The sequence below is a fragment of the Aspergillus puulaauensis genome, chromosome 4 (genome assembly GCF_016861865.1).
Source record: "Aspergillus puulaauensis MK2 DNA, chromosome 4, nearly complete sequence".
In the NCBI taxonomy this organism is placed as follows: Eukaryota; Fungi; Ascomycota; class Eurotiomycetes; order Eurotiales; family Aspergillaceae; genus Aspergillus; species Aspergillus puulaauensis.
In genome coordinates, this window is record NC_054860.1 from 3,175,885 (window position 1) to 3,195,937 (window position 20,053).

Sequence of the window (20,053 nt, forward strand, 5' to 3'; positions counted from 1 at the left end):
TTTTTTTTAAAAAAAGAGAGGGAGAGGGATGATGGAAGTTGCTGATCATGGAGCTGAGGTATACCTAGTAGGTAACTAGTTATAGTGCAATCACTGCTACCTATTGCTCTTACCGAGGTTCCCTGATGGGCCCGGCTTTTGTCGGTTGTCCAACTTCCTTATACTTACGTCGTTTCTATTGCTTACTTTCAAGTAATATTTCAATTCAAGGAAATTCAATAAATTGTTCAAGGAAATTCTAAATAACTAAAGATATTTTACATCTTCCAATTATCCCGCTGATCCGGAAGCAAAGTTCCCTTTCTCTTTTCGCCGTGGTATTATTCATAGATCATCGTCATTATCAGCCATAGAACGAGCCTGTCGTCCCGCGGGAGCCTGTCCAGCGCGCCGAAATTCTATCTGTTTGTTGTATTTATGCCGCAATAGCCACAGCATGCTCAGTGGCTTGGCGAACTGCGTCAATGGCAGGTCGGCGAACGATACCGCCAGTCACGGGGAGCTGAGAGCTGATGCCGGAGAGGAAAGTATCGACCTCACGAGCGCACTGGCGACCCTCGTTGATACCCCAGACGATCAGAGACTGACCGCGGCGGCAGTCACCAGCAGCGTATACTCCTGGTACGTTGGTGCCGTAGTGGCCAGGGTTGGTCTTAACGTTCTTGCGGGCGTCACGTTCAATTTCTTCACCAAGGAGACGGTCCTCGGGACCAAGGAAACCCATGGAGAGGAGAACAAGCTCGGCAGGGAAGAACTGTTCACTCCCTTCGACGGTCTTCATGTCCCATCCACCAGTGGCGCTCTTGGTCCATTCAACCCGGACAGTGTTTATTCCCTTCACGCGGCCACTACCATCGTCAACGAACTCCTTGGACATGATGCAGAACTCGCGGGGGTCATTGCCCATGTGGGTCTTGACTTCAGAGTGTCCATAGTCGACACGGTAGATACGGGGCCACTGGGGCCAGGGGTTGTCACGGGCACGCTCTGGGGGAGGCTGAGGTAGAAGCTCGAAGTTGACGACAGACTTGGCGCCGTGGCGGACAGAGGTACCGATGCAGTCGTTACCGGTATCACCACCTCCAATGACGACGACGTGCTTGTCCTTGGCGGAGATATAAGAGCCATCGGCTAATTCAGAGTCAAGGAGAGACTTGGTGTTTTTGTGAAGGAACTGCATGGCGAAGTGAACTCCATCAAGCTCACGGCCGGGGGCTTTGAGATCACGGGCAACAGTTGCACCGGTAGCAAGGATAACAGCATCGTTGCTCTGGCGAAGGGACTCCAAGGAGTGCTCCCCGCCGGGGCCAACAGCGGTGCTGGTGACAAACTTGACGCCCTCGGCGGCCATCAGATCAACACGGCGCTGAACAACCTTCTTGTCAAGCTTCATGTTGGGAATCCCATACATGAGTAGACCACCGATACGGTCGGCACGTTCATAGACCGTCACACTGTGTCCAGCGCGGTTGAGCTGGTCAGCAGCGGCAAGACCAGCCGGCCCGGAGCCAATGATGGCAACGGTTTTGCCACTGCGAACAACAGGGGGACGAGGAACCATCCAGCCCATCTCGAAACCACGGTCAATGATGGCACACTCAATGGACTTGATACCAACAGGGTCTTCATTGATGCCCAAGACGCAAGCGCCCTCGCAAGGAGCAGGACAGACACGGCCGGTAAACTCGGGGAAGTTGTTTGTCATGAGAAGACGGTTAAGGGCATCCTGCCACTGGTTCTGGAAGACAAGTTCATTCCACTTGGGAATGATGTTGGAGATCGGGCAACCCGTGTCGGACTGGCAGAAAGGAACACCGCAATCCATGCAACGAGCAGACTGGTATTTAAGCTCATCCTCAGTGAGGCGATTGGAGAGTTCCGCCCAGTCACGAGTACGGGTGGCTGGGTTACGGTACTTCTCGCTGCGGCGGTTGTACTTCATGAAACCCCGGGTCTTGTCAAGAATAAGCGCGGTTCTCTTCTTCTCGACCTTGGAGTCTGTAACACTGTCTTCAATATCCAAAAGCTCAGATTTCTTGGCATCAGGCATGGCCGTGGGCTTCTCCTTCTCAGCAGGAGTGCTAGGCAATTGAGGAAGCGTGATTTCAGGCTTCTTCGCAGCGGCAGCCTTGGCGGCTTCTTCCTCAAGGGTACGCTTGTAATCAATGGGCAATACCTTGACGAAGTGAGGGAGAGCGCGGGTGAAGTCTAGGAGAACACGAGCAGCCAACTCGGAGCCGGTGTAGTGGTGGTGATCCTCAATCAGGCCGCGAAGGAAGGCAATCTCAGCTGGGTCTTCAAGACCAGAGCACTCCACCATCTCCATGTTGACCTTGGAAAGGAAGTCCTGGTTCATGTCAAGAATGTAGGCAATGCCACCGGACATACCGGCAGCAAAGTTACGACCAGTTGAGCCAAGAACAACCACACGGCCACCAGTCATGTATTCACATCCATGGTCACCAACACCTTCAACAACCGCAGTAGCACCGGAGTTACGAACAGCAAAACGCTCAGCGGCGACACCACGGAAGAAACAAGTACCCCGGGTGGCACCGTATAGACAGGTGTTACCGACGATGACGTTCTCCTCCGCTTTGTAGGCAGCACCGCGAGGTGGGTAGACAATGAGACGGCCACCCGACAGACCCTTACCGACGTAATCGTTGGCGTCACCCTCAAGTTCCAGTGTGATACCGGGAGCGAGGTAAGCACCGAAGGACTGACCAGCTGAACCCTTGATATTGGAGTGAATCGTATCTTGGGGAAGACCTTCGCCACCATAACGACGGCTGACCTGGTAAGAAAGAGTGGCGCCTAGAGCGCGATCAGTGTTGACGATATCGCACTCAACCCGGCAGGGTAAGCCCTTCTCCAAGGCAAGTTCGGATTCGGCGATGAGTTTGTTGTCAAGGCGAGTATGGAGGCGGTGGTCCTGCTTTAGTTAGTGACTGAATCTCTATACTTATTCTCATTTCGATTTCACAACTTACCTGTTTCCGTACGTTATATGTTGCGACACCGGGGCGGAGAGAGTGGGCGGGAGTGAGAATGAGTGAAAGATCGATGTTTTCCTGCTTGGGGTTGCTAAGGTCATCCCTAACCTTGAGCAGTTCCGCACGGCCAACCATTTCGTTGATAGTACGGATACCCAACTTGGCCATAATGGCACGTAACTCGTTGGCAATGTAGTAGAAGAAGTTGATTACGTGCTCAGGCTGACCCTGGAACTTTTTGCGAAGCTCGGGGTCCTGAGTCGCGATACCTACGGGACACGTGTTGAGGTGACATTTCCTAGAAAGAATCAGCAACTATGTAAGCAAAGAGATTGGGCCATGGTTCGAACCTCATGTAGATGCATCCCATGGCGATCAACGGAGTAGTAGCGAAGCCAAATTCTTCAGCACCGAGGAGGCAAGCAACGGCAACATCACGACCGGTGCGGATCTGACCATCGGTCTGGACGATAACACGGCCACGGAGGTCGTTGAGAACAAGCGTTTGGTGAGTCTCTGCAAGACCCAACTCCCAGGGAAGACCAGCATATTTGATGCCAGTCCATCGAGAAGCACCAGTACCACCATCGTGACCAGAGATCAGGATGTGGTCAGCCTTGGCTTTGGCGACACCAGAGGCCACAATACCGACACCGACCTCGGATACAAGCTTGACGGAAACACGAGACCTGGGGTTAGAGCACTTGAGGTCGTAAATGAGCTGCTTGAGATCTTCAATGGAGTAAATGTCGTGGTGAGGAGGGGGCGATATGAGACCGACACCAGGGGTGGAGTAACGGGTGTGAGCAATAGGTCCAACGACCTTGTGCCCGGGAAGTTCACCACCCTCTCCAGGCTTAGCACCCTGGGCCATCTTGATCTGAAGTTCATCGGCATCGGCAAGGTAGTGAGACGTCACACCAAAACGACCAGACGCAATCTGCTTAATCGATGAACGCATAGTATCTCCATTCTCCATCCGCTTGCTACGCTCTGAGTCTTCACCACCCTCACCAGTGTTAGACTTTCCACCAAGGCGGTTCATCGCCACGGCTAGAGTGGAGTGGGATTCCATCGAGATGGACCCGTAAGACATGGCACCGGTCACAAAGCGGCGAACAATCTCAGTCCAGGGCTCGACCTGGTCAATAGGAATGGGGGTCCGCTGCTCGAAGTCAAACTCAAGCATACCACGGAGGGTACAGTTCTTAATCTGCTCGTGTGCAGCCTTGGCGTACGCTTCGTACGACTTGTCATTCTTCGTGCGCACTGCGTCCTGGACATTGGCAATGCTGACGGGATCGTTGATGTGGTCTTCGCCACCGTCACGCCAGTGATATTCACCCGACTCGGTAAGACCGGGGATATCAATGATAGATCGAGATGGGTAACCGCGCTCGTGGATAGCGAATGCATCTTGAGCGATTAGCTCAAAGGTCATACCGCGAATACGGCTTGCAGTCCCAGCAAAGCAGCGGTCGATAACGCTGTCATCGATACCGAGCGCTTCGAAAATCTGAGCACCCTTGTAGGACGCCAGAGTGGAAATACCCATCTTGCTCATGACCTTTAGAATACCGCCATCACAAGAAGCTTTGTAGTTTTCGATGGCCTTTTCATCGGAAAGTTCTTTACGGATCAGGTTCTCTCGGTTCATCTTGAGGATGCACTCCATAGCCAGGTAGGGGTTGATGCCGTCAGCACCATAACCGACGAGAACACACATGTGGTGAACCTCACGAGCTTCCGCAGTTTCGACGATCAACGCTGCAAGAGATCTCCACTTGTTGCGGACGAGGTGATGGTGGACGAGACCGGTGGCCAGAAGAGCGGACACGGGCACTCTGTCAGCAGATGTAGCACGGTCAGAAAGGATGAGAACTTTGTCTTCGTTTTGGATGGCCTCGGTGGCGGCATCGCAAATACGGTCAAGAGCCTCGATGTATCCGGGGACACCCTTCTTCTTCTCAAAGGTGATGTCAATGAGTTTTACAGTCCAGTCCTTGTGGACACTGTTGATGTTCTTTAGAGAATTGAACTCGGGGATGGTCAAAATAGGAGAAGGAAGCAGCATGCGGCGGCACTGCGATGGATCCATTGCCAGCAGGTTACCCTGAGGACCAACGTAGCACTCTAGAGACATGACAACGGCTTCACGGATAGGGTCAATTGGGGGATTGGTGACCTGAGCGAAGAGTTGACGGAAGTACTCGTACAGAAGGCGCGGTTGTTTCGCAATACAGGCGAGCGGAGCATCGTTGCCCATGGAGCCGAGAGCTTCTTTGGAATCAGCACCCATAGGGCCGAGGAGAAGAGTGACCTGCTCAAAAGAGTATCCGAAAGCCTTGAGGCGAGGGTCATTTTGAATAGTGTGGCTATCTAGGTCGTGGCGGATGTCCACGTTGTGCTCAACCAGCTTCTCAGTGACGGCAGGCAGCTTAACGAGTTCCTTGTTCAGCCATCCGCTGAAGTCCTGGCGGTGGGAGACGGTGTACTTGAGTTCGGAGTCATCAATGATACGACCAACAACTGTGTCAACCAAAAGCATTTTACCGGGCTGCAAACGACCCTTCTGGATAACACGCTCCTGGTCAATATCAACGGCACCAACTTCGGACGCGCAGATAATGCGGTCGTCGTCAGTCACGTAGAATCGGCAAGGGCGCAGGCCGTTGCGGTCCAGATTGGCACCACAGTAACGCCCATCCGAGAAGGTGAAGAGAGCTGGGCCATCCCAAGGTTCCATCTGGCAAGCAGCCCATTCGTAGAAAGATGCCTTGGCTGGGTCCATGGCTGGGTTGTCCTGCCATGCCTCCGGAATCATGATCATGACGGCTTCAGGTAGAGAGAGAACACCGTTGATCATCAGAAGCTCCAGGACGTTGTCAAAGGCGGCAGAGTCAGATCCACCATCTTCAACAATGGGAAGTAGAGACTCGAGCTCTTCGCCGAAAATCTCGGATTTCAGCAGACCCTCACGCGCACGCATCCAGTTTTTGTTTCCTCGTAGAGTGTTAATTTCACCGTTGTGAGCAGCCCAGCGCAGAGGTTGCGCACGGTCCCAAGATGGGAACGTGTTGGTAGAGAAACGAGAGTGGACAAGAGCAAAGTGGCCCTCGTAATCGACGTTCACCAGATCGTGGTAGTACTGGTACACCTGAATAGGGGCCAGCTGACCCTTGTACACAATGTTGCGGTTGCTGAGAGAGCACAAGTAGAACCAATTGGCAAGGCCAATGATGTGCGTAGCGCGTTTTCGGAGGACGTAAAGCTGCAGCTCAAAAGTCTTTGTGTCAAACTTCTCCGGATCAGTGTTCTCGGGCTTGCTACCTTCCCCGTAGGCAGATTTCAGCACTACGAAAGGTTGCAGGATAGTAGGCTCCCGAGACAAAGCTGCAGGGCCAAGGATCGTGGAATCGCGAGGAACTTCACGCCATCCTAGTACGCGCAATCCTAGTGTTGTGGCAATTTCCTCGAATTGTTTGATGGAGTCTTTCAGAGACTCTTCATCAGGTTTGAAGAAGAGGTTACCGACGGCGTACTGGCCAAGCGGTGGGAGATCCACTCCAACTTCACGAGCAAAGTTTTTAATGAAGAACTTGTGAGGGATGCTGGTCATTACACCGGCACCGTCACCGTCTCGAGCATCCGAACCGACTGCACCTCTGTGCGTCATGTTACAGAGCAGATTCCGGGCTATAAAATAGAAGACGTATCGTAAGTGAGGGCAATCCCAAATTTCCGGTCTGTATGAACTCACCATCGCTGACGATCTTGTGACTAGCTTTGCCTTTAATATTACTGTACAGTAGGAAATGTGTTAGAGTATGATAGATTGCTTTCCTGTAATGGAGATAAGGCCCATCAACTTACGCAGCAAAGCCTACACCGCAAGCATCCTTTTCATATTCGGGGTCATAGAGACCTTGCCGCTCGGGCAAAGTATTAGCCCAGCCATATCCCTTCTTTGGCTGGTACTCCGAATACTCATTCGGCTTCTGCTCCTCAACTATAGTTTGGCCATAGATTTCCTCCAAGTTCAGACCCATTCTTCCGCCGGTGGCCGACAGAGAATGGAATGACAGAAACTGGGGGAGTGGTGATGAGCGTTGGGTCGGCCGCCGCTGTTAAATTTCGGCGGGGCTGAAGCTGTGATGTATAGCCAAGGTGTAGTATGTCGTCAATAGCGGAGCGTGAGCAATGGAGGTACAATCGCAATGGTACTTTGCCCGACGTCTAGCTCCGAGGATGGTTTAAAAAAAAAAGTAGACAGGAGAGAAGAAATAGAAAGAAGAAGAGGAGGGGGAAGCCAGAAATAAGAGGAGTGAGGGGAATTTGGGGGGGGTGCGTCGCAAAAAAAAAAGTTACTAGGCGGGAGGAGGAGGGCGGGAGGCAGAGGCCCGGGGAATTCACTTGGGACGTTCCGATACGGGCTGAGTCTGCCAGGTCTGGGTATTGTACGTATGTATGGCGCGGTACAGCAGACGGGGGAGGGTATTTCGATCGAGAGATCACGGACTGGGGAACAGAAGACCAATTCGGGAAAAATACGTACTCTGGAGGAGATCGACGACAAGGCATTCCAGCGTGGCGAATTGCCGTTTGCTTGTACATCTTCAGCCTAGTAGACTTGCAGTCGTCTCCGAGGCAGAAGAAAAGAATTAGATAAACTGGCATTTCAATTCTCACGCACTGGCAACAGCCCACTCTACTACTACTCAGGGGAGTATTTCGCATTTCGCTGATAGATACAACGACAAAGCATTTTCGGCGGCTTCCGCTCCTGGCGAGATAATGTCCGCCGCAGCACTTTGGTTTGGAGTACTTTGGGGGGCTCAGGAACTCGGCTCAACTTCACATGTAGACCCAGTCGTCGAAATCTAGGGCTGCTTGTTATACGACTTCTGATCACCAACGGGGGAAACTCCAATTCAATTTCAAAAACGAATCCTCAGCTAACCTCCACGCTTGCCGCTCAAGCTCGTTCCCCCAGAGCAACACTGTTTGCAACTCTGCATGCGTCGGGATGGGGGATGGGGAACTACGGGACGCGTTCGAAGCCTCGAAGGTCGGGGAGCAGGTCAGAGATAAGAGAGCAGCAGCCAATCAGGACAGTGGTTTTTCAACCCTTTAACCAAGAAGATTAGGTTTCTGCTACGTCAAGATCCAAGCCGGTGGGGCCAGAAAAGCAAAGCAACGGGCACTTGGGACGCTAGTCAAACAAGCTGGTATTGGTATTTCAGTCTATTTTACACCCTTCTCGGCGGTTGTCAGTCTCGTCTCTGAGTTGTCATCCAGCGTGCCTCAAATGATGCAGAGTCCAAGCAATGAAGAGTGGGCTCAGAGATCACCCCGCGCAATTCCGGGATGTCGATTCCATCGTCTGAGAGGACGGTCCCGTTAACACCCGGTGTATACTACGTAATTACGTACTAAGATTCCTGCGATCAGAGTTCCGAGGTCCCCATCGACCCAGGCAACCTTAAACGCTGCAAACCCGTTTGGCTCAGCCATTCGCCGACCGCGTATTTCAGAAGGTTTAAAAAGAAGGAACGAAGAATTGCTGCACGTCGCGCATCGAGGGGGAAACGAAAATCAGTTCGAGCAGATCAACAAATGGTACGTATGACCATTATGCTGATTCTGGTTTCCATGATTGGCGGCCCATTCCACGTCTCACACGTTTCAGTCATCAGTTCATCTGTCCTAGGGGCAAATGATTGTTGACTCGGATAATAATCCTTGAAGGCGACGTCGACGCTTGTCCCCTCAAGCCATGAGCAATGAGTCAGAAGCTTTCTAGCTTTGTCACTTCAAGGATTCGAGTTTCCGTCTTTGCAACAACATACTACGTAATAATTAATGTAGGTACTTTCCGTACTTGCACTCTGTCTAGCACGACAAAGTCCAGAGGGAAGGAAGAGGCGCTAATGCGCCAACAAATACTACTCGGGACATCCTACCATGCAAGGCTAGTTGACCTCACGCAGCAGTCAACACGCTCATGCTTTCATCTTTTTTCTCCGCCCTAACTAGATCAAAAAAGGTCCGGCTAGATGGATAATTGGGCACTATAATGGTGGGGCGGTGCAAGGATACAGTGCTTATTCCACACTGAGTCCGGAAATGTGCACATGGTCAACTGTTCAAAGTTCACCCCCACACCAGCCTCTGCTGAAAACTTAAGATAGTAGCTTAGAATGGCGATCGAGAAACGCAAGCACGGCATATTACTGAACGATGACTCTTGGCTGACAATCTGCCCTGGAATCAGCAAGGAGTCAAGTGGTGCCAAGGTCCTAACCACAGCGTAACAGAAATCATTGAGATTGGTGGTGTTTGATGGAGAACTACCTGTACGACCGTACAAAACAGCGAAATGGACGCAGTTGGCTACCTGGTAACTTTGGGAGCATCTGGAAAAGAAAGGAGAGGAGCTGTTTCTCGTCTTTCACAGCCAGCGCAACACGGACGAGATAGCCTTAGGCGAAGAGTTAGTGGCATGAGCCACTAAAAGTGCATTGGGCACTGAATGGTCTCAGGGCTCTTCGGACAAAGTGCACGATTTCCGCTAGCAAAAGGACTTGCATTATTCCCCACGCCCAAATGCATGATGTTGGTCGATCAGCGGTAAATCCAGTGGTACTAGTGCATACATAGCTTGATCAGCATATGTATTTTTGGCAGGGCCGGATTGGTTAATGACTGGCACGGAGCGGCGGTCCAACGCTGAGCTGTACCACCTTCACTGTCCGCTGCAGAGTGAGACTTCCGACAACGGCCAAGCTAGCGCTATCCCCTTTCGGACCGGGACACCCCCTCCTCCTCCCTCTAAAGTCCAAACCCTCCCGAACCCCTCACTCTGTCCACAGCCAACTTCCCCTCCTGTCCTCCCCCGAAATCGGGGGCCCCGAGCCGCACCTTGCCATACAATGATAACGTGCTGATTGGCTCGTTGGTGTTTCCCCAGCACATTCGTTCAAGTCATCGAGGCTTGGGCAAGTTGGGAGATTGGGACTCGCCGCCATTGGTTCAGAACGCAAAGATAAATAAGCAAGTGCTCATTCGATGTTTTCATCTCCAAAGGGCAGCGCATAGGTATATGGGAAGAATCAATTAGCCTCTGCCCTTCCAGCTTCGTTCTTTCATCTGCCGTCGACCGTGTGTGCCTACATATAAGCCTAGAGTTAACTGTGTCTTCCGGGGAGAGTTGAGCTCCTGGCGTGGCCGGTCCCGACCAATGGGCGTCCTCGAAAAAGCCCGGGATGACGATTGTTATCCTCGTGAATCGTAACGTACGGAAATCAGTTCAGCCACGAACTGTTACCGGAAACTTGGACGGATTCTCGTCTCGTCCACGGGTTGTTCGGCCTGAACCTTGTTCCAGATGAGAGCTCTGCTGATAAGGACTTGGAGAAAGGTGATGATAATTCGAATACATAAAGCAATATATTTCCAATTCCTCCATGCTGGCTGGTGTGTTCCCATCTGACTGGGCAGCCTCCTACTACCCCGAGTAGTATCACCTTGCGCCAGGCCATGGATCTTTTATTGTTTTGTGGCCAAATACACCCAACTTGATTGGATTCCATTGTTGCTACCCAATATCCGCTGTTTCTTCTCCAGGACTACGGGAGCACACTGCTACGGGCCTACGCTCACCGAAAGCGGCCTTGTTTGGGAAGAGCCGTGACGGCCCAGGAGCTCCCACAGCTCGGGAACAGCAGCTTCCATGCACCAGGCAGGCGGCCCATTTTACTCTGCTTGCCAGGTATATTGATTGCACCAGGTCACCGCAAGCACTGATCATATATAGGAGGGCCAGATATGGCAAAAGAAAAAGGTTCTCCTTTCATGATGGCCAGTTCACAATAAAAGTCAGGTGATTCGCAACGAATGAACATCATGAAATACATCATGGGTCCACGAAGCGAAGTCGCTCTGTCAGGTCACTCTCTATTCCGCAGCATTTCAAAAAAATCCTGATGAAACTGCAACACCATCACATGACTGTCCTGGGCGGAAATGCCAATTCCTTCCCACTCCCGGATTCACCCGATCCCTCCGTTTTGGTCTTGCCCATTTTGGGTTCACCGACTGTGTCTTCATCGGTGGAGTGGGAGACTGCAATATCCCGGGGGAAACCGGAAGTCGAACAATTGGCAGATTACCGGAATTTGGCGTTGTTTCAAGCAGGGAATACGTACGCCCACCAGTGTTCAATCCAATAATGTGACGACCATTATTCAAATGATCATTATTATTACGGGTCTCCTGCAATGGGGCGTTCACTGCTGTTCCAGTCCTGATCCTAAAATGAATGAGTCGTCTAATCGAAGGGGGGATGATCCTGAACGCAGTCTCGCCTTCAGCCTGCAGACGACTATTGTCTATACCCAAATTCGGCATGCTGTCTCTCATCTCTCAAGCCGCAGCCCACCTTGATCTCACCGACGCGACCCATGTCTCTTCGAGTTTTCAGTGTGCTCTGTGCGGTCGCAAGCTCATTTAAGATCAGTTTCGCCTGGTAGAGGCGTATTTCTGAAGCCTATTTCCCTCAAGCATGAGAACCTCTTGAAACGATTCCACTATTCTATTCATCAACCATGGCATGACCCCTGCTAGTCATATGTATTAGTTGGTATCTAGTTTCCGAAGGATTCTCTGGGAATGGGCCCAGCACACGCGACTACTCTTCCGTTCTTTGTTTTGGTTTTCCGCGTTCGAGACTGGAAGGAAGACAGAACTCACCCCGGTCGACGACCAATTTACTCACAAGGACATTTCGCAAGTGAGACTGTGTGAGAATATTAAAAACGCATGAAGTTCTTGCCTAATGACCTTGGCTAATGAGTCCAAAGTCCAACCTCAGTGTGCAATGGTCAGCCTTTTCTGGTAACGCAATCGGTCTGTGATACCTACATAATTCATCTTGAGAAAGCGTGGGTACCGAAGCTACTAGAGAAGGCCTCCACTATTTGGGGTAAGTAATGATAAGAGAGCATTGTATATGACTCGCCCGTAGAAAATATACTAGAATCCTCCTAGGTGGCAAAGAGCTTTGCGCGCTGATGATGCTTGGAGCATTGGTAAAGTGAACCCATATAATCGAGGAAATATCCTAATGTTGATCCATTTGAACTCTTCGTACATCAGACTCAATTTTTTTTCACTGTAGATGGTGTTCAAACCAGGACATGTTGACTCTGTAGTTACGTACTAGTTAGGGCTGCCTTCCCCGCGCTGCGGCGAGCTTGAGCAACGCTTAAACTTAATTTCTGGGCGACTCGGGGATCTTTGTTTTTCTCCCCTCATCAAAGTCCACTGCATCGTTGCTAGCAGGCTGCCACTCACGATTGGATTTATCCATTGAATTGAAGATCCTTTTTTTATTTTGTTTCTTTCCCAGTCAGGCCTCTCTATCTAGTTATCATTTGGTGTTTTCGCGTTTATCCGCGTCGACCTGCGGCTGAGGTTTGACGGAGTGCTTTGATTGCTGTCTGGGCACCCTTGCTCCAGCAAGCCAAACTGAAGGCTTGCAGATTGAAGCAGAACATATGGATGAATTCGAATTGGAGTGGTTGAGCTCACTACACATCCCATTTACACGCTGAGCTACCTCTGAGAGCTAGGAGCTTCCACGACAATGCTCTCACTCCCGCTCTTCACACCGCGCGATGTATGTGCACCATCTCCCCAGTTCCTCTCGGCCATTACACGGTTGAGCAAGCAAACCTAACGTAAATCAAAAGTCGCACGACCTCTGGTTCGCTCCGCGAACAACCTCCTTCTCCCAGTCCACCGAGCCCCCATCATCCGCCGCCTCCGCCTCCGCAAGCCACGCCCAAGCCGCCCGCCGCCATGGAACAAGCCAGTACCGCACCGGCGGAAGCTCAGCAGCACACGGCGGAGCGAGTGCCCTCGCAAACACGAGCGATACGCTTGCAACACTGATCTTGGAAGAACGGGCCTTGCGCGCGCGCAAGAATAATATCGCATCGTTTGGGTGCTCGTGGATTAAACCGGCGGGGTGTCCGAAGACAATGCTGGGAATGAAAGAAGAGGAGGCTGAGAGAGAGGAGGCTATGGCTGCTGCGGATGCGGAATTTGCTGCTGCTGCTGCTGCCGCCGCCGCTGCGGCCGCGGGTGGAGAGGGTGAAGAGGGAATGGAGGAAGAGGAAGAGACAGGGATGGAAAGAGATTTGGATGCTGATATTCCGGACGCAGATGGCGATGAGGATGGTGACGGTGATGATGGGCTAGTAGAGGATGGAGAGGAAGGATTGGAGGAGGATGAAGATGTTGATGAGGAAGGGTATATGGAGCGGGATTTGGACGATGAGGTTCCCGAGGGATTTGCGGATTACGACGATGATGATGAGGATGGGGGAGATTTTGATAACCAACCTGATTTGGACGATGAGGTTCCTAGCGCTAGCGAGGGCATGGAGGGTATGAGTGAGCTGGAGGAGGGAGGGGAGGCACGGGACCTAGACGACGATATTCCGGAAGCTGAGGCAGGCGAAGAAGACGAATGGCAACATACAGACACAGACGCTGAGTTCGACGATGAAGAGGACGAAGTCAGTTTCTCGCAGCATCCGTTCCGTACCAGCACAGCGAGCAGCACACGTGGCCTACCCCGGGAACCGCCGCAACGAGAGCGAGAAACAGAAGCCCAGCGACGTTTCCTTCAGCGCTGGAGTGGCGGCGGCGACGCCTTCGATACGAGTAGCATGAGCACAAGTATGCTGGTCGACGAGTTTGATCAGGAGCACGACCAGGGCCGAGACCGAGACCGAGACCATGGACGTGATCTCCGCGCCTCTCTGGCGAGCCAGACAAGTCGACGAAGCTCCGACAATGCCAGTGTCTTTGGCCGATTTCCAAGACGTCGAGGACGCACGGGGATACCGATGCCGAGGGATAGCCTCGAGTAAAGGCACACCTTACACTATCTGTACCGACTTGTCGATATCAAGGGCTACGCCAGCCAATAATTTATTGGTCTGCTGGCTTATGCCCTGACTATGGGCAGCTGTATTTGTTATGCTATGCTTGCTACGTGAGCAATAGAGGCGTTTGGCGGATTGATTATGGCTCGGCCGCATTTCCCAGATTAGATGCATGCATGGATGACCGGGGTTTTTGCATTATTATACTACTAGGTAATTAAGTATGAATCGATAGTTTGTGGGAGGTTAGCTCTGCTTTTGTGGTGGGTTGTGATACTATTTTACTAATGATCATGGTTGTGAAAACCTTCTACAAAGTCAATATGAAAAGAGTACATGAATTCTCATTAAACATAGCTATGCAAGGCCTATTTATACCTTCTATTCTTAGGCTAGGAACAAGCGATGTTTCCTTGTTGACCCTGGAGTGAAGACTTCGTTTACTATACAAACAGTGAATGTCGACCTTGCCACTTCCGCATTGATATCGGAGGTGAAGAACTATCCCTTCACCGGGATCGTCAATGTCGACAATAGTTTGGTCTTAATAAGACATATATTTGCAGCATTCCACGAGTATTCCATCACTTGCTTGCCGTATCAGTTACACATATGCTCAGAGTAAATGATTAAGAGGAGTTGATTGTTTTTATATCCTAACAGACCCGCCAACCGGAACCGCAATAACACTATCATCGTCTATCAAATACAAAGAATAAAAAGCTGTCGTGATACCAGACAGCCTAATGAATATAAAGAAAAGAAACGTGCTATTAAACTCCATATACCGTATATCGCTTTCCTTAGGTCTTATATTGTCGGTGTGATGTTGGTTTGTTTATACGACCTGGCCAAAGGCAGGAATCAACGTCTGAGCCAGCCAGAAGCTGAAAACGAGCTTGGGTCCGGTCATCAGAAGCTTAGGCGTCAGACCCTTGAAGAAAGACGTGAAACCTTCGTTCTTCATCATGTTGGAGACGATACGGAAGCCAGACTCGGGGTTCTCGAAGTTGCGGTTTTGGATGCGAGTCTTGATCACGTCGAGGGGAGCGGAAACGATAAGAGATGCGCTAGCACCGCAGACGGAGGCGACGAAGTTCTGAGACCACGAGGCCTTGTTGTAGTCCTCCAGAGCGTAGATGTATTCCTTGGCGAAAGCAGATCCACCGAAAAGCTGCCATAATCAATCAGCCTCAAATCCCAGGAACAAATGATTAGAGAAACATACAGCGAATGATCCAGGGGCGTTACGAGCAGCAGTCCAGCCAGCGCCACGGTAAAGTCCCATACCCTCGTCGGAGATAATCTTGAAGAGGCCACGGCCACGGAAGGCTTCGGGGTTTGTCTGACGCTTGATCTTCAGAACATCGAGAGGGAGCAGGACGATTTCACCAATGCCAATCACACTAAGTGTACAGTTAGCTCCAGATCAAGAACACCGTATCCTCAACACACGAACCTTCCAGCCGTTGCGTGCATGATAGCCTTTCCGGTACCCTTTCCGAAAGCATTGTCGAAATCGGCACCATAGTGCTGCGCCAAATAATCGCGAGCGAACGGCTGACCACCGTACTTGTAGATACGTTGGAGGACCTGAGGTACTTGTGAGCCAACGAAAATTACGGCTACCCTTTCTTGTACCAACCTTGTAACCAGCGGCATATCCCAAACCGGGGAAGAGAGAGGTGAACTTGCGGCCCACTGAGGCAGTGGCGTACTCCTTGAAGACGACTTGGTTGAAACCAGTGGAGGACGTAATCTAGGACACAATCGCGTCAGTTTATTGAACAGCCTCAACTGTGTGGGAAAGCGGAGCTTACTCGTGTCTGGTTGCTCATCAAACGCTTTGCCGTGGTATCAACCTTTCAATTCAGTTAGCATCATGAGAGGCGGTGTTTGTGACGGAGCAGAATGGTTCAGAGTCGAGTTATCGTACAGGGTGGAAGACGAGGAGTTCCGCAATACCAGCGGTTCCTGATGGCTGTTAGTCCTTGTCTCACTCCTGATTAAAGTAATGGCGCGCATACCTGATCCAAGCAGACGAGCAGTGGCAGATTCCTTCTTGACATCCGAGGATGCGGAACCGTGAGCAACTGCAGGAGACATTTTGATTGTGTTTTATCGGAGTCGTATGAACGATTTGTTTTTGATATTTTCGTTCTCACAAAGATGAAAGGAAGTGGATATGAGAAAAGAAAAAAATTGAATCACCAAGAAGAGAAAGAAGTCCCAACCCGAGAACCGTGAAAACAAAATTGGACGTCGACGAAGGAGAAAAAGCGCAAGCACAGGCCGAAGACGAGAAAGAGAGCGAGATCGCAGTCCGCCCCGACGGGCACTTTTTTCTGCGCCGAATCGGAAAGCTTTGGGGCCTAGTTACGCTAGCCTCTTTTGGTTAGCCAGGGCTCGCTCGGAACTGTCGCTGAAATAAGCCGCTTCTACATATGAAGAAAGTGAAGCACTGAAGATCGATCAGTACTCGACGCAGTCAGTCGTGCTCGACACTCGTACTGCTGATGTACTCGATGCTCCATTTCTTCTACCTTGTTTTCAAGGTTACTCCTGACTCTACATTAATAAGCAGTTCGGTGAATATGGTTCCATTCTAGTAACGGCCTTTCAAGCCTTGCTTTACCGACCAAACTAGGATTACAGCGTCATTCCAGAACGATCGCAATTCAGAAAACAATTGCATCAACGTCGTACCATTTGGTCGTCAAAAATCGAAAAAGAAATTCCCAAAAAGTCCATTAAAATCAGCGCAAAAACTCCTGTGACAACGCCCGCTATATGGAGCCACCGCGGGTTCTAACTGCCTCATCCCAGGGCCGATCCAGCTGACAATCGGAACTGAAGCTGGATCTTGCAAAACGAGATATTTTGACGGTGGGGGCAATTAAGTGAGAATACAACGGTGCTCCAGGTTTAGCAGTCTCCGAATGTGTTCTCGCCGGAGTATCTAATAAATAGTCAGCAGCCGCCGGGGAAATGTAGCCAACTGGCATGGGGGAATAACGAACGTGATGTATAGGAAACCGTCTTCATCCTTGTGCTCTTCGTAGATGCTGCTCATCAGAGCAGCCGTTGGGGGTAATACCTCATCAACGAAGATGAATATGGCTTTTTCGGGAGACAGCTTGATACGCTTGCGGATGACGTAGACGAACTGGCCAACGGTGAGGTCTGCAGGCACCAGGTACTTCTTCTTGTCGATGGTCGCGATATCTGACTTTTCAACCTTTTCGCAGATCACCTGGAGGTAGGTAGCCATATTAGCATCTTGAAGAGGCGGTGAACAAAGCTTCCAGGTTCATCATGAAGAATAATATGAAGAAGCTTAGGATATTTGGTTAACATGAAGAAAAATAAGTCAAGAACATACCGGGATACGGTCAGCATATTTCGCTCGAATACGCTCAGCTTCAGCCTTGCGCTTTTCGTAGGGGTGCTCGTCCTTGAACTTGGAACGCATAGTTGGTAGTTGGAGAACGGGATATGGATACGGAAATGAAGCTCAGCTGGTTGAACTGAGGAAAAGACTGTAGAAATGTCGTAAATAGATGAGATATAGCTGCGGTGGTTATGAAGTTGATGGAAGTAAGGTGGGAGTAAGAAAGAGGGATGGATGACTGGAGAGAGATGTAGGCGACAAGCCCCGCGTCATGTTACTAAGGATGGCTGATAAGGCGCTGGGGGCGGAGGCGGTGAGACTCCACACGTGAGTCACTGTCATGTGCCGCCTGTAGTCAGATGTAGAGGTATTCACGTCACTCAGTCACTCACACATGAATAATTGAGGCCTTAAAGTTTACCTTATTCACAAGCATGTAATGGACAGCCTCACAGACCGGGATCTGATGATGTTTGAGGATGTGGACCTGTCCACAGTGCTACGGCTTGAGCCTCCACTTGATCCGCGGCTAGAGGAGCCTGTTCCAGACTGCAGTGCCAGAAGTCCACCAACAGGTACCTTGCAGAGTCATCCTCCGTCTGGACGAGTCACCTGAAACGTCGAGTTCATCTCTCGAATCTGACTCATTTCCAAGCCTCATTATGCAGCTCATCCGCCCCTCCAGAATCACTCGCAGTAGTTAACTAATATTATTATGTGCAAACACTGCAAACATGACATTACAAACAATGCAAACTCACGATGGCCTTCACTCTTGAGGTGGTCCCATCCGAGGATGAACCAGCAACTTTTCGATCCTCTCTGTTGCGACCTGGGGTGGTGCCATTGCCGGAAGGATAGTAAACGAGGACCACCTGATGATTTGGCGGACCAGCCGATACTTTTTATATAATCCAAAGATGGCCCTTCCCCGATCATATAGCATGCCTCTTCGAGGGTCGCTCCGCCAGGTTTCAGCTCAAACCTATCGCAAACCGAATAACTTCCAAGGGATATTCCGCAGGTTTTACTCAGAACAAAAACAACAAAAAAAAGAGTCCTTTACTGTCTGGCGTCCTTACCTACGATTGGCCGTCGGTGTCCCATTCGTTGGGGCTCTCATTTACTCTATGGTATTACCCTTGACTCGCACATATACTACTTGCAGTTCGCTAACTGTATGATGTAGATGACAGGCGAAGTGACCGATCTTGACTCTCCGTCAATTGTGGAAATTGACGAGACCCTGAAGAAACAAGCCGCCATCAGCGAGACCTCACCAATGCGGTTGCGCATGGAAAAGCTGATTAAAGATCATCAACAGAAGATTGCGGAAGAGCTTAGCCGGATAGATGGGACGCAATTCAAAGCAGACACCTGGACTCGGCCAAATGGAGGCGGTGGTATATCCTGCATCCTGCAGGATGGAAATGTCTTTGAAAAGGCCGGAGTCAATGTCTCCGTCGTCTACGGACAGCTACCCCGCGCAGCGATCGAGAAGATGCGAGCAGACCACAAGTCCTTTGTGGGCACTGACGTGGACTCTTTGGACTTCTTTGCTGCTGGACTGTCTCTGGTTGTGCACCCTCATAATCCCATGGCGCCAACAGTCCACTTCAACTACCGCTACTTTGAGACATCAGACCCGAAGGATCCCCTAAACGGCGACAAGAACTGGTGGTTTGGCGGCGGCTCAGATCTCACCCCAAGTTACCTCTTCCCGGAGGACGCTAAACACTTCCATCAAACTATCAAGGACGCCTGTGACCGACACGATGCGACCTATTACCCCAAGTTCAAAGAATGGTGCGACAAGTACTTCTACATCCCCCACCGTCGGGAATGCCGCGGTGTAGGCGGCATATTCTTCGACGATCTCGACGCCAACTTCCTCGAGAGCACCTCTCACTCATCACAAAACCCGCAGGAGACCCTCTTCTCATTTGTTTCCGACGGTCTCGCCTCCTTCCTCCCGTCTTACATCCCGATCATCGAACGCCGCAAGGATATGCCCTTCACCGAAGCTCAGAAGCAATGGCAGCAACTGAGACGCGGCCGCTACGTCGAATTTAACCTCGTGTACGACCGCGGCACAAGCTTCGGGCTAAGAACCCCTAGTGCCCGCATCGAAAGCATCCTCATGAGTCTCCCACGGACCGCATCCTGGGCCTACATGGATCCCGTGTCAGGCACCCGGACCGAAACACAGGTGGAGGATGAAGAGACACTCGGTGAGGACATGGCTGCTGAGAAGGAGATGATGGATGTCTTAAGACATCCTCGCCAGTGGGTTTAATGTGTGATGTTGCTCGGGCTAAGCCCGCACATGAAAATTATATATGTACCATATCTAACACATTGTATATTCTACATTATTCTATTGCGCATCGTTCTTTGTTCATTTGCAAACTATATCAGAGTATATAGACCCTCGTTTGTTCTAGACAGATCTGCATCGGACGCTCAGGACTTATACGGTTGTACCTTTGGTTTACGTCACGTGAACCGCATTTGACTACCGGAAGTATGGAATTTCTTGGAGCCTCCCACTCCGAGCAAACATACACCCACATACAAGACAACGTTGAAAAGGTGGAACAAACCTCATCTACTACCAAATCAAACTATATCTCATCTGAATTTTATTCATACTTTCTTTGAAACCAGTCATTTACCCGTACAATAATATTTATTTGGAGTCTCCCACAGAC

General features: G+C 50.7%; 6 protein-coding genes across 6 annotated transcripts; 2 read left to right on the forward strand and 4 right to left on the reverse strand.

Moving 5' to 3' along the window:
* Positions 1 to 415: 415 nt before the first annotated feature.
* On the reverse strand, positions 416 to 7,045 carry GLT1 (glutamate synthase (NADH); the record flags this gene model as incomplete). Its single annotated transcript, XM_041704384.1, has 5 exons — positions 416 to 2,935; positions 2,994 to 3,294; positions 3,347 to 6,692; positions 6,757 to 6,797; positions 6,870 to 7,045. The coding sequence occupies 5 exons, from the start codon at positions 7,043 to 7,045 to the stop codon at positions 416 to 418; spliced, it is 6,384 nt and encodes a 2,127-aa protein (XP_041556975.1).
* A 3,922-nt stretch (positions 7,046 to 10,967) lies between these two features.
* On the reverse strand, positions 10,968 to 11,417 carry APUU_41226A (uncharacterized protein; the record flags this gene model as incomplete). The annotated part of the gene is made up of 1 exon (XM_041704386.1): positions 10,968 to 11,417. One exon carries the CDS (start codon positions 11,415 to 11,417, stop codon positions 10,968 to 10,970), a length of 450 nt encoding a protein of 149 aa, XP_041556976.1.
* Positions 11,418 to 12,642: 1,225 nt separating this feature from the next.
* On the forward strand, positions 12,643 to 13,936 carry APUU_41227S (uncharacterized protein; the record flags this gene model as incomplete). The annotated part of the gene is made up of 2 exons (XM_041704387.1): positions 12,643 to 12,675; positions 12,749 to 13,936. 2 exons carry the CDS (start codon positions 12,643 to 12,645, stop codon positions 13,934 to 13,936), a joined length of 1,221 nt encoding a protein of 406 aa, XP_041556977.1.
* Positions 13,937 to 14,789: 853 nt separating this feature from the next.
* GGC1 (putative mitochondrial GTP/GDP transporter Ggc1) lies at positions 14,790 to 16,057 on the reverse strand (the record flags this gene model as incomplete). The annotated part of the gene is made up of 7 exons (XM_041704388.1): positions 14,790 to 15,125; positions 15,180 to 15,357; positions 15,411 to 15,544; positions 15,597 to 15,710; positions 15,772 to 15,813; positions 15,888 to 15,925; positions 15,979 to 16,057. The coding sequence occupies 7 exons, from the start codon at positions 16,055 to 16,057 to the stop codon at positions 14,790 to 14,792; spliced, it is 921 nt and encodes a 306-aa protein (XP_041556978.1).
* Positions 16,058 to 16,876: 819 nt separating this feature from the next.
* ATG8 (ubiquitin-like protein atg8) lies at positions 16,877 to 17,222 on the reverse strand (the record flags this gene model as incomplete). Its single annotated transcript, XM_041704389.1, has 2 exons — positions 16,877 to 16,910; positions 16,972 to 17,222. The coding sequence occupies 2 exons, from the start codon at positions 17,220 to 17,222 to the stop codon at positions 16,877 to 16,879; spliced, it is 285 nt and encodes a 94-aa protein (XP_041556979.1).
* A 998-nt stretch (positions 17,223 to 18,220) lies between these two features.
* Positions 18,221 to 19,638, forward strand: hem13 (coproporphyrinogen oxidase; the record flags this gene model as incomplete). Its single annotated transcript, XM_041704390.1, has 2 exons — positions 18,221 to 18,475; positions 18,532 to 19,638. 2 exons carry the CDS (start codon positions 18,221 to 18,223, stop codon positions 19,636 to 19,638), a joined length of 1,362 nt encoding a protein of 453 aa, XP_041556980.1.
* Between the last annotated feature and the right edge of the window lie 415 nt (positions 19,639 to 20,053).